Source organism: Dryas octopetala, chromosome 9 (assembly GCF_963921425.1).
Source record: "Dryas octopetala chromosome 9, drDryOcto1.1, whole genome shotgun sequence".
NCBI classification, from domain to species: Eukaryota; Viridiplantae; Streptophyta; class Magnoliopsida; order Rosales; family Rosaceae; genus Dryas; species Dryas octopetala.
The window spans coordinates 9,705,364-9,719,706 of record NC_141374.1 but is presented as its reverse complement, the minus strand read 5'-3'; the positions used below and the strand labels follow the sequence as shown (position 1 = coordinate 9,719,706).

Sequence of the window (14,343 nt, the reverse complement as noted above, 5' to 3'; positions counted from 1 at the left end):
ATTGCAAGACAATCTCAATTACAGCAGAGTCCTGCAGCTGCAAGTTGCCATTTTACAGACAAAATTGGAATGTTCTCAATCCACACTATCCTCATTTCGCCCAGTTGGAATTATGTTGCCTCAAACACAAATGTTTTTCTTCTTTTTCTTTTTTTTGTTCTGGAATAAAATACAAATGCTTCAGAAACAAAATAAATGAACACCAGTTTGTAGTTGAGTGTTTTGGTTTATGCCATGTCTTTTGGGTACCAGCTCATACCAGTTTTTGGGTCTTCATAAAAGTGGTATTAAAATGGCAATTTTGTTTGTATATACAGGTCTCTGTATCATGCTTTATGAAGATAATTTAGCTCATCCACCACAGTTGAGAGACAAGATATTTCACAGTACTCTTTTTGGCCGATATAGTATACATTTTAGCAAACAAGAGACAGCTACTTACAACTTGAAAGGACAATTAAACACCCCAGGACCACAACAAAACATCAAACATGTGACCAGCAAAAGCCAAAGTCCCCTTCTACAAACATCATATCTTCTCTTCAGTAATTTGAAATACACAAGTGGGATCAGAGGAGCTCAAAATGGTCAGTAAAGAGATAAATTCAAATTTAAGTAAGAAGTTGCATTGTATTGAATTGATGAATTGTCTACGGTACACAAGTTAGAGGCAATAAAAGAATCATAATTCCCAATAAACTAAACGAGGAAGCCGTGGACAAATTTAGAACATACAAAAAGAAAAAAAGAATGTCAAACTTACTGAAGATCTATATCAACAAGACAAAAACTTAAAATCCTAAACACTCAACCACAAACCTCTCACTAAGAAACCTCTCACTAAGAAACCAGGCTCCAACAAACATAGAGGGGGGGGGGGGGGGGGAGGGGGAGAACACTCCCATGGGAAACCAAAATGTTTAGTGGAAAATGGGAATTGTGGTGCAGATGATCACCAGGAGAGTGAAGAACAACTTATTGATGGTGATTGATGCTGCAGAGATGTCTTCAGGCCTGAAAAACGAAATCGAAATGTAGAATTAGAATTATTATTACTCCTCATTAGTGACTTGAGAAAGTTTGGTACAAAGGGGTCACAGCACGTACTTTTGCAATTTGCTGAGGGCACCACAAAACAGGACATTGTCTGGTATAGACAGCTCGGTTTTGTTAGTCGCTTCTGGATTGTAAACCCTGATGTATGTTTCTTGGCCAAGATACCAAGAGTCCAGGTTTTCAGATCTAATGTTCCAGACTCCAACATTGTCCAGAGATATCAAGATTGCTGTCCATGCCCCAGGATAAACCTAAACACGGAGAGAGAGAGAGAGAGAGAGAGAGAGAGAGAGAGAGAGAGAGAGTCAATACTCTAATAGCACATAATGCAAATATTTACAGAGATACTTTGTCAGAAATATACCTGTATTGTGGACCGGGCTATTCCATCCCATTTATTATATGTACCCCTGCTGTTCTCTGTCCACTCACCATAGTCCATCCTGAAATTAATCAATGCATGTTAAAACATTGAGGGATTCCTAATCAGACATGTTTGATGCAATGAAGTGCAAAATTTCCTACCCGACAACAAAAAATGCATATCCATCCACGTGGTAGCTCTGCATCTTGGTGTCATTGTTCTGTAGTATGATTTCTATGAATCCTCTAAATGTTCCATTAATCACAGATGTTTCCATCCGGGGTGCTCCGGTAAGCGGCCTAGTAGGGAAGTCAAGTTTATAAGCACCCTTCAGTTTGTACTGGTCAGCGAGCCTGATCGGTGTGGAAGGATTGACAAATGAGATTCCACTGAGTGTTGTTCGGCGTTTCCCATTGATCATTACAGGTGGCTTGTTTTTCAACACATAAACATCAGTTACATTGATTGAGCCATATCTAAAAGACCCCTGTGGATTAGGACGTGCACCACTAGCTGATACGTTCCATCTGAAAAGTTAGTCCACAAATTTTTCAGAAAGAGATTTAATATGAATAAACCAGTTGGGAAATTCTTCAATTTATATCATACTATTCAATTACCACCATAATGTCTGGGAATATTAAGTCTATTAACAAATCATACACATAGGCCCCATGTTCTTTCCCCATATTTTGAATTTTTTCTGAATCTGTGAACAAAGAATTCAAGGATATAAAAGCATCCCAACCCTTGAAATGTCATGAGCTTAAAAAGGTGGCTCAGAATCTTTATACAAAAGAGATGAATAGAAAACAACCTGATGGATCTTGCCTGGTTCATTGAGAAGGTTTTGTCAAATTCATCATTTGGTGCCTCTGGCAGGGGCCCAGCTGCCTTTCCTTTAGAATTTGAATAGTGCAGGATTCCAACTCCAGTAACTTTTTTCCAGTGTGACTCATTTACAAATCTAGCACTTGCTACAATGTAATAATCAGTACTTGCATTCTGATCCATGGTTACCAAAAAAGAATAAGATTGTCCGACATGTATATCTAAGCTTGTATAATTCTGTTGCACTGTATATGATCCCTCTGACTCGGCTAGAAGAAGATAATGGTTCTGGATCCTGAAATTTAGAGTAGTTGACACCCCAACATTGTGTACGCGAAGACGATAAGTTTTCCCTGTCAAGCATTACTTCATTGTCATTGGAAGTTTGAAGAATTCAATACAATCAATAAGCTCACACAAGCATCATCATTGAAACTACATAATGAAATAAGAAGTGTGTTCACAACTTTTTATGCATAGATATAGATTTTCAAGCACATCCTGTTATGGTCACTGATATGCTACATATACAAAATAACAACTGCAAAAACCATACATTTCAAAGTCATGAATCATTTTCCTCTGAAAACCTAAATATGAATGACAAGCTGGCCTTAAGCTTTCACATCTGACACCATGGACATTGATGTCACATGACAGTGACAATCAGTAGAAGAAGCAAACTTCGGTCAAAAGAGCAGTCATTTCAGATGCATGGAATGAACACTATCTATTGTGAATACTTATCCAAAAATGGTTTTAAATGTTACTATGAGTTTATTTACTGCTAAATTAAACCCAAACAGCCATATAGCATGGTATAATCAACATTTTTATCTGCATCTAGCAGCTCAAGACATATTCATATGACATATGGCATGCACAGATAAATTCCAAATTCTGGGTACATAGTTAATTGCATCATCTTTTTAGGTACATTGTTATACATATATAGTGTGCTAAAATTGATCACCTGCATATGGCATGCACAGATAAATTCCAAATTCTGGTTTGCAATATTCTAATTGCATCATTTTTTTAGGTACATAGTTGTACTAAAATAGTGTGCTAAAATTGATCACCTGGGTGTACGTCAATTTGTTCGAAATCAATGCCATCCGGAACAAGTGTAGTGTTGTATTGGTAAGGGCCTTTCCCATTGATAAGAACGCCATCTGGAATCCCAAGGTCTTTGCCTGCGTCAAGGGTCTTCCTCAAAGCCTACATTCCAAGAAGGAATCATTATCATCGTCAAACATGCTACACACTAATCTCAAATCTGTACTTAAAGTCAAAAATTTCACCAAGCACTAACCGTATGGTTCCTTATGTACCAGTCACCAATCAAAATAGTTATATCCCCATCTGGGGTTGCAAAAGGAATGGAAATTATGGCCCGGTTATTTATAATAAACCCGCCGAACCCTCCAGAGGCTCTCTGAAAACCAAGAGGGGGAAAGTAAAAGAAGCTCCCAATCTGATCCTTAACCTGAAAATTATAAGTCCAGTTCCACTTTGGCGGAATTGGACAATTGGTTCCAAGAACTCCGTCTTGCCAAGAGCTACGCCGTTGCTGAATTCCAGCCCTGTTGAAACAAATCCAATTTCAAGAATTCAATCCATGTACAATAATGCATCTGCTTGAATTTCTTGTGCACATTACAGTAAATTCTACCAAGTAATAAGGAGGTTCTCGTCCAATTTGTTCCGAACATTGACAATGACATTGTTGTTAGTGGTCACATTGATAGTAGGACCTGGAAACTTTCCATTAATGGCAATAACCTGCAAGGTAATGCAGATTTAGAAACAGTTACTAGAACCCTAAAAAGCTCAGTACTTGATATCACTTTAAGTTTACAACTAACAAAATAAGCTCAGATTTTGAAAATATAAACACACTTAGCAGATCTGAAGCTAAAAATTCGAACTTTAAGAAATCTAAAGGCAACCCATTTTTCATTCATGAATACTAAATGCAGACCCACATCCACTGAAAAGATTAGCTAAATGTAGCAAGAAAAAAATGTAGAATATAAGGAGAGAAAGCAGCTATAGAAGTAGAAAGAGAGAGCATATGAGGAACCAGACCTGTTGAGGAACACCCAGAGGAGAAGCAGTGATGTAAGAGACCTCAAATTCGTGGTAAAAAGTTGGATCCTCAGCGAGACACAAGCTCACAAACAAGCAAATGTGGATGAGAAACACAGTTAAAAAGCTTAAGGAAGCCATTTTCCAAGTAGTACTTTAAAATGTGTCTTACAAATCTAAAGCCAATTTCTTTCCCCTTAGCTTTTCTTTGTTTTACATTATCAGAAAGAGAAGGAAAGAAAGGAAGAAGGAAAGAAAGAACGAGAAACCAGAGCCTCTAGAAGTCCAGAGAGAAAGGGAGTAGAGAGAGAAGAGTATGTGTGTGGCAGAGAACTGAGAAGAGAGAGAGAGAAAGAACGGCTCTTTTTCTTTACTTGTATAGTGTGTTGGGTAGTGACCGTAGTGCTGTTTTTTTGGGCTTGGTTAAAAAATTATAATAAAGTTTGAGTCTTTGAGAGAGAGAGAGAGAGAGAGAGAGAGAGAGAGAGAGAGAGAGAGAAGATTGGTTGGTTGGTTGGTTTTCTGAGGTCTGATCCCAAGCAGAGGTCAAGCTTTTGTCGGTCACCAGTCATCAGCCATGAGAGCATGAGAGAGAGAAAGAGAGAGTAAGCATTTTTAGAGACGGAAAGGGAGTGAGAAAGATGGAGTGACAGCCAATAGCCAGTTCACACTTTGAGCTATACAACCACATTATATAATTTATATATAGTATTTATACACAAAACACTCTCTCACGGTCTGTCTCTCACCCATAAACACCCACACGCGTATGCTTTTATTTTGACTGTTGTGACTGTTGTCTGCCTTCGAGAAGATAAATGGATACAAAATGAAAACGAACAAAAAACCGAAAAGAAATTCATAAATGCTCTACGTTCGGATGGATCTCTCTGAAAGCGCCACATGATTGCCAGCCGTGAGCCACTTCCCACGAAGAGGACCCTACAGCATAAATGTAGGCGTGCATGGGGATGGTGATCATGGTGCTGGTTTGATTATTAGAGCAGATCATGACCGTCTAATTCTCTTGATGTGGAGTTGACTGAATTTGAAGTACCCAAAGTCGTTGACTTGTTTTGGGATTTAAATAAGGCTACGTTTGGTACGCTGAACTGTGTTGGACTGGACTATTCTTATGGATTATGCAGGATTGTGTTGGACTGGAGTAAGCTGGACTAAATGTTATTTTATGTTTGGTGCTGTGTCGGATTATGAAGCTGGATAAGCTAAATAGCACTGTCTTATGTTTGGTGCATGACCAGACTAAGCTAAAGTTATTTTATTGTTTAAATTAATAAAAAAGTTTAATTATCAATTTTCAATCTCAACCATTGAAACAAAATGTGTGGTTGAGATCACACCATATTTTTAATGTCCAAGTTTATTTTTTTTTAACCATGATAAAAAATATTTGTTTTCGTTTTAACAAAAGAAATGCAACCAAACCCATGTTTTTTTCTGCTTATTTTTTCGTCTTTGTTGATCAGTTAGCTCTATGCCTACCCCTTCTCTTTCTAAATTGGGCTTCTGGTAGGGTGGGTTAATGTTTTTGTTTTGGCCCTCTTTTTTGGCTTTGTTTTTCCTAGCTTGGTGCCTCTGTTACTGCAGTTTGTTGACAAAAAAAAACACAAAATCCATGGTTACCATTCCCATTTCTCAGAGTCGATTGGGTATTTGCTTCAAAACCCTTACTACAATGGCCATCACAGCTTCACAGCCATCTTGGGTCTCTTCGCTGCTCCTCTCCCCACCACCAAACCCCACCGCTCTCCCACCATCAGAGCCTTCTCTTCCTCCTTGAACTCACCCATCGTCGGCCGCAAGCTTCGAGCCACTGTGCTTTCTCTTTGAGTGCAGCCCCTCCGCCACCAAGCAAAAACTCAGAGAAAAAAATAGGGATAAAGGGAAGAAGAAACCCATAAAAAAAATTAGAACAGAAAACCAGTGGCTCAATCCCACGCCATCAATCCAATAAATCAATTCCAGAAAAGTTAAGAAAAATCTGGTAGATCAATCCCAAGCCACCTTGAACAGTAAAGAGGAGAGAGAGAGACAGAGAGAGAGAGATTGAGAAAAAAAAAAGAGAAAGGAGGGAGAGACTAGAGAGATGCTGTGCTACAGCGTGCTATGTAGAAGGCTGAAGAAGGCGTGCTATGTAGCGAGGTCCTTTTCAACCGTGCTATGTAAGAAGGCGTAGTGAGGAGTTTTAAGAAAACCGGTGTTGCATAGTCCCACTTAAATACAATCCGGTGTGTCCCCAAACACAGGATAATGGGTTATTTAACACAATCCCACCTAGCCCTGTGTAACAAACACAGCCTAAGGGTCTATGTATAATTTGGCAATTTGCATATAAACTTAATGGAGTTGCATGACAAGATACAAACTATAGATGTGGATAGAGGTGTACATAGGATCGGGCCGGCCCGAGTCTAGCACGGGCATGGCCCGTTTAAAGTCGGCTTGGCTTAGCTCATCATTAAGTGAGCTGGGCCAAGCTCGGCCCGTACTTATGGGTCGAATTGAGTCAAGATTTTATATCCAGTTGAGTCAGCCCGGCACAAACTCGTCTTGGGTTGGGCTGGCCTAATCTCGTTATGGGCTGATCAGTTTTTATATTAGTTTCTCAATTATTTTTTATAAATTTAAAGACTAATTTTTAGTTTCATAAATAAAAATATTTTCAAAAAACTAAAATACAATTATATATTCAATTACAAACTTATTTCTTATTAATTGTTATTTTCTTAAAAGTTATATTGATATTGTTGATTAATTTTAAAAATTAAGTCTTTGATTTATTAAATAATAATAGAAACTTAAAATAATTAATTAGGCCAACATGGCCCGACACGAGCCGTTATGGACTGGGCTATGAGCCGGATTGGATTTAAAGTTTATAATAATTTAGTTGGGCTAGCCCACCCCAATTATTAAATGAGCTGACCCAACCCAATTAAGTAGGATAAAAATAGTTATAGGTGGTAAAGTAAGATAAATAAATATTTGGATGATAAAATAGAAATCAAATAAAACTATGAGTGGTAAAAACATAATTAAGCCTTTTATCTTTTACTCCTTAACCTCCCATAATAAATGCATAGTAAAATTATCAAGCAAAACTAAGTAGAAAAAGAAGGTACAGATGATTTATATACGCTAACATTTCAAATAATATTATGAGTTGTTAGCAAAAAAAAAAAACTATGAGTTTTAAATTTGAACCAAAACCTGTAATTGGTTTAGTGGTTTGACCTCGAGATGCTAAATTGGTACTGCATTTTGAGATGGGCTTTTTAAGCATGGCAAAGAAAACTGGGCCCAGCGGTGTAGGCATAAGCATAAATAATAGGTAGTTTTGGACCTTGTGGTTGGGGTAGCAGGTAGAAAGGATAGGGGCCATAGGCCACCTTTTAATCTTTTATCACCTATGCCACTTGGATTGTCACGTGCGATGGGACCCAAGAAATAAGGGCTTTTCCTCTTCTAAAAGGTTTTTCTTTTTTCTTTTTTTCCCTAAAAAATAGTTCTATGGCTTTGAATTGGATGACGAACTTTTTTTATTTTGTATAAATGCTACATCAGTCATTTATGCATGCTATTAGTAAGAGAATTACATACACATTTCATATTAAATTATGTAGATGAACCTAACGGTAAGGAGTATATGCTTCTCGTACTTTAATTAATCAGAACCCAAAAGTGATATACTATTGAAAAGCATTAACACATCAATATATGTGTATGTATATAACATCACTTATATAGCTGGCCCTTATAGTAATTGCAAATCATGACTTATGGGATTCACTTAGTATTATAGTTTAATGATCAAAGTCCTCTAATTTTTAAGTATCAATTTAAGGATCACTTCTACAAAAAGTTCAATAAATAAAAAATCATTTAATTATTTGATTAAATGGTTATTATTTCAAGTGTTTATCCGAAATTACTATGTTCTTTTATTTGTTTTATGACATTTAGGTGTCTTAATGGTTTCTAATTTATTTAATTTTTGGCATAGGTGATATTATATAAAGACTCAGAAAATAAACGACTTTGATAATCAAACTATAATGCGCAGTAAATCTCACAAGTCATACCTCATTATGCCTATAATGAAATATACCTCAAGGAATAAGCCCTCATATATATATATATATATATATATATATATATAGGCTTAATTATCGATTTACCACCCAAAACTGTAACTCATTCCCACTTTACCACCTGAAAGTTTTTTTGTCCCAGATTACCACCTGTAACTTACATCCGTGTCCCATTTTACCTTGTTCCGTCAACAATTCCATTAATGCTGACGATCTGGCCGTTAATGCTGACGTGGCGCGCTAGATGTGCGCCACGTGTCACATCTTTTTTTTTTTTTTTTTTTCGCATTTTTTTATTTTTATAAACTTAGAAAATTAATTAAAAATAGCTCCGAACTCAGAAAAATACAAAAAAAATTCCTACGGACTCGTCTTGACTAGCACTAATTTACTATAAGGTTAAATTACCAATTTTCCCTCTAAAAATTTTCAAAAAAATTAGAAAGTCCAAATTTATTTCTAAAAAATTAAAATAAATTTTCCTCTATTAAATAAATTCTAGAATTTTCGTAAACTCTTGGAAAAATTCTCAAAAATATTTTGAAAAATTTCCAAAAGCTTGTTTTAGAGAATTATTTCGAGACTTTACAGAAATTTTAGAATTTTTCTAGAATTTATTTTATAGAGAATTTTATTTTTCTCTAAGACCGAGAGGTCTTTTGGGTAGCAAGTGTTCACGAGAAAGGTATTGTTAGTTTTTAGAAGACTAACGGTGCAGACCTCATATTTTTTGGAGTTCGGGAGATTATTCTATGAATTTTCAAAGAGTCTAGAGTATTTTAATTTTCTAGAAATAAATTTGGACTTTCCAAATTTTTTGGAAATTTTTAGAGGGAAAATTGGCATTTTGACCCCATAGTAAATTAGTACTAGTTAAGACAAGTCGGTAGGAATTTTCCGTGTATTTTTCTAAGTTCGGAGCTATTTTTAATTAATTTTCAAAGTTTATAAAAATAGAAAAATCAAAAAATACAAAAAAGATGTGACACGTGGCGCACATCCAGCGCGCCACGTCAGCATTAACGGAATTGTTGACGGAACAAGGTAAAATGGGACACGGATGTAAGTTACAGGTGGTAATCTGGGACAAAAAAACTTTCAGGTGGTAAAGTGAGAATGAGTTACAATTTTGGGTGGTAAATCGATAATTAAGCCATATATATACTAATATGTAGATATCTAACAATCAATAATGCATGGTCATATAATTACATATTATGAGTTTAACGCCGTGTAAATTCCTAGCTTTCCCAAATCTAGTAATGATGGTAATATATGTGTGTATATATACACATTGTGATATCTAAGTATGATAAAACAGATAGAGGAATACAATATTTTTTATAAATATTGAAATGATTATAAGTTAATTAAATGGTTAAATGATATCCAATTTATCTAACTCTCCGTTAGAAGAATCATTGAATGGGTACTTGATAGACAGTTCTAATTGATCATTGAACTACAATATGGAATTGGTCTGATAAAAACCCTTATATAGTTATATAAGCTTATCTAAAGAATCTCTTCATCAAATCCTCTATACATGTATTATATATAGGATAGGATAATGGGACAAATATTTAGACAAACACTTAAACAAATATTTTGAACCTTTAGATCTTAGAAGATCCAAGGGTCTAAAATAAGACTAATGTATAAGATATTTACTCATTAAATGACATGGCACATGTAGAATATAATTAATAAAAAAATTGAAATAAGAAAAACTGAAAAAAAAAAAAAAAAAAAAAAGAGAAAGACAAATCGATTAGATCCCTTCTCCATCCCTCCTTATCAGATCCGGCCACCATGACGTTGAAGAAACCCAGATGGCATCTCCACCATCTATAGCCAAGAATGCTCCCATCGTCATTGAAAGGTGAGAAAGATGGAGAAAAAACAGAGAAAAGAAGGGTTTGGGGGAGGAAGAAAAAGAAATTAAGGAAAGGGGGAGAAAGAAGAAGGGAAGGGGTGATGGTTGTTGTTATTTTGGTTTTTTTAAACATCGAATTGATTCCAAAAATTGACAATTTTCACCCGATATCTTGGTATTCCATAAGGAACGACTGTAGATTCCCTAAGAAACTACTTGAAAAACTCTAAGGTATGATTTTGGAAGAGTCAAAACATGATTTGTAATGTCACTTGGTATAATTTGAAAATGCACCAAGAGTATAAACATTTAAAATCACTCGAGTTACAAACTATAATTTTCAACGAACGATTTGGGATTCCCTAATAAACGACTGGAGATGCCCTAAAAAACGACTTGAGAAATTTTAGGGTATGATTTGGGAAGCGTCAAAGCATGACTTGCAATGTCACTATGTACCATTTGAAATGTAGCAATGATATAAACATTTGAATTATCTCGAGGTACGAACATAAATTTTCAACAAACAACTTTGGATGCCTTAATGAACGACTTAAGATGCACTAAGGAACGACTTGAGAAACTCTAGAGTATGACGTGGGAAACCGAGGGTGTTTTAAAATTTATAAGAAAATTCTTTTATTTCATAATAATTTATAAGAAAATCATTTTAATTCATAATAAAGTCATTCCCCGATTTGAAGGGTATTTCCCCCTATTTAAAGGGTATATCCCCTCCTAGGGTGTAGGGTGGGCTTTGTAGAGGCTGCTTGTTAGGTTTTAACTCTGAGATTTTGAGCGGAGCCCAAAATCTTGGAGTTAAAACCTAACATAAAACGGTCAAAGAAGAAAAATAAAAAGACTTAATTAAAAACCCTAATTTACTACCGGTCTTAGTTTAAGAAAGAATCATAAAATGGACTGGACTCTAAGTCTCTTTTTGTATTTTAATGCTAAAAGTCTTTCAAAATCTATTAATTTGAGAAAAAATTAATGAAAGTAATTGACATTTTGAATACCATATGACTTTTATAGACTTTTAAAAAGTCTTCATTGAGCACCTAAAAGTGTTGATTGAGTACCACATGAGTTTTTAATTTAACAAAAGTCATTAGAAGTCTGGATTGAGTACGCCCCTTTAATTTCATTGTTTTGAAATATAGCTCTTCCATGTTCTTTATGATTTGGACCCCTCTATACATTATACATTAGTCTTATTTTTTGCTCTTGGATCTTCTAAGATCTAAATGCTCAAAATATTTGTTAATGTATTTGTCTGAATGTTTGTCCATAATCCTATCCCATTATATATATATATATATTAACTATGTAGGTATCCAGCAAAGAATAATGCACATCTAAATAATTGCACTTTAATTATGAGTTTAATGCCATTTAAAATCTTTGCTCAAAGCTAGCAATGATCGTGGCATATATGTATGTTATCGCATCCCCACACTTCACTATTAATTGTGGTTCTTCAGTAATATAACAAGCTTAATTATGTACATGACTTATTGACTTATGAGTGATCAATACCAACGTACAAACGTAATTGTGCTATAAATTATTGTAGAGCAAGACCAAAATATAGAAGAAATTAAGTTATCATATCATGACAAGGAGGGGACCGGCCAAACAATATACATCAATTCTTTTAATGAGAAAAGAGAAAACAGGTAATACAGTTCAAAATTTGTTTATTATATATAGCTAGTAGACCATGAAATCTCTGTTGTTGGTGGTATTCAACTTGTATAAGGATTTAAGGAATGTTGTTATTTTAATTTCAATGCGTTTTTCTTGGAGTATTGTCATTTGTCAGAGGTTGCCATCTATATATAGTAATAGACGTACTAAAATACCCATGCGGCCATGCATATATATATGCATGCTATAATTGCTATTGCTAATGAGTAATAACAATATACAACTCAATTAATCACAAAAAAAAAAAAAAACAATTTAATACTCAATTGGCTACTTTTAGAAAGATATGGATCACCCACAACAAAAAAATAGTAAATGAGCCAATGGGCCAACCAGAATGATGGAATGGATGAGTTGCTTTAGAAAAATATTATATACAATTTGAGAGACAAAGTGGTTATGAATTATTATGATCAGGTGGTGAAAATGTGAAATCCAGCTGGATTGGATCCAACTGGCCCATGAATAATTAAACTAGTTTGGGTAGAGGGGCAATTCTCATTTGTTTGTGTTCAGTTGAACTAAGTTATTATGAAAGAGTAACACAAGGTAACATGTATAATTCATTTATTAATTGGGTTGGTAGATCGAGTCGTATTTGAATTCACATGATTAACTCGTTTTATAAGCGTTTATAACCTAACACAATTAAATACCTACTTTCTTTATCAAAGTTGAATTTGAAAGATGGTTTCTACTACTTTTATACCAATATATTAAAAGATAATCTACTAATTTTGTATCTTTTTTGTGTAAATGTGAGTTTTAAATTATGATAAAAAGACCGAAGAATTAGAAACTAAATAGACACAAAACATTATGGTTTTGTGAGAAAAGAAAAACTGTTCTTACTTTTAATAATGGATTTTCATATTTATAAAGAAAGTTGGCACCATTTGGCATTTAGGATTGAAGTTATACATAGGGCATCAGGTGCAGTAGGATTATACCTTTCACGATAACAAAACTCGGGCAAGGGGCAAAGTAGTCTTGGACCACAACAGAAACTTGATCCATGTGGTCCAACGTTTTGCAGAGAAGCAATCTGTGCTATGGTTAATTATGAGTCATATGACCTTATTTGCAGCCACCATTTTCAGTGTTCTTCATGCATGCTAAGGGAAGATCATATTCCTTGTCTTTCTTTGTGTCTATATCAATCATGAAAGACAGATATCCTGTATCTGACTCCTCAAAGGTCATGGACCCAACAGGTGTAGAGCCCAGTCTTGAATTTGGGCTCTCAAGCCTTTGAGACTCAGAGTCCTCGATTTTGATTTTTGGTTATACTTGGGAGGACAAAAGGTGTTTGGCATGTTGTCTACTTTGAAATTATGAAAATAATTCAAGAAGTCGTATGAACCACACAAGCATCAACTTATTCTACTTCCAATACTTGATGATGAGTTAATGTTGTTTTGTCAAACAGTTTGATACAGTGACATGTTATATTATCAAACTGTTTATTTGAATAATACATTCTTTTGAGAAAAATTTGAATAACACATTCAAACAAATTAAACTATATATTTAACAAGATGATATTTCCATAGTAATAATGAGATACATTTATATATTGTGTGATGTCCTATTTTATCATTACATTCATCACATGATCTATAAATCCTAATTAGGGCCGGTCCAAAGGGGCCAAACTGAAGTTGAATAAGATTTGTGCCTTGAGCCCCATTTTGAGCAACACCCCTTTAGAGGAGCATTATGAGCTTTATACAAGATAATAAATCCTCATACAAAGTTTGTCCAAGCCAACGAAGCCCGGCATACATCAGATCTAACCAAACATTGAATTGAATCTGAAAAAGAGGAAAAAAAAAACCAAACATTGAATCCATGATTAAACAAAGCAAACTTTGCTAATAAATGTGCGGGTTGATTATTTAGAGCAAGAGTCTTTTATATCTAGCTACTTATATTAAAAAAAATCTATTACAGTCTTATTTAAGGCCTTATAAACGGAACAAAATAGGAAAAGAATACTCAAGAGCCCAGCAACTCATTTGTAATGCTTTGAATTGGCATGCAGTCCTTCAAATAGGAATAAATAAACCTCATTTTGTATTGGACTCGCTCTGATCCTTTTTCAGAATTAATTTAGAGAAATGGATTAGATGCAAATCTCCTTTGGACCTTCTCCTTCTTAAAAACAGGTTAGAGGGTGTATTAATTGGTCCAGAGCTCTGGAATGCTCTATTGTTTGGTCATGCTTTATTACATGGTTCTCCTTTTGGCTATAAATAACTTGTGCACTTGTAGAATGAAAAGAGAGTTTAGAACTTCTTGGG

At 34.9% G+C, this 14,343-nt stretch overlaps 1 protein-coding gene across 1 annotated transcript; it reads right to left on the bottom strand.

The window, feature by feature from the left end:
- Positions 1-666: 666 nt before the first annotated feature.
- LOC147273831 (monocopper oxidase-like protein SKU5) lies at positions 667-4,723 on the bottom strand. The gene is made up of 9 exons (XM_086256257.1): positions 4,343-4,723; positions 3,927-4,036; positions 3,567-3,837; positions 3,334-3,472; positions 2,238-2,604; positions 1,582-1,947; positions 1,421-1,499; positions 1,108-1,307; positions 667-1,014 (listed from the first exon to the last, which is right to left on the bottom strand). The coding sequence occupies exons 1-9, from the start codon at positions 4,481-4,483 to the stop codon at positions 921-923; spliced, it is 1,767 nt and encodes a 588-aa protein (XP_086112383.1). The 5' UTR covers positions 4,484-4,723; the 3' UTR covers positions 667-920.
- Between the last annotated feature and the right edge of the window lie 9,620 nt (positions 4,724-14,343).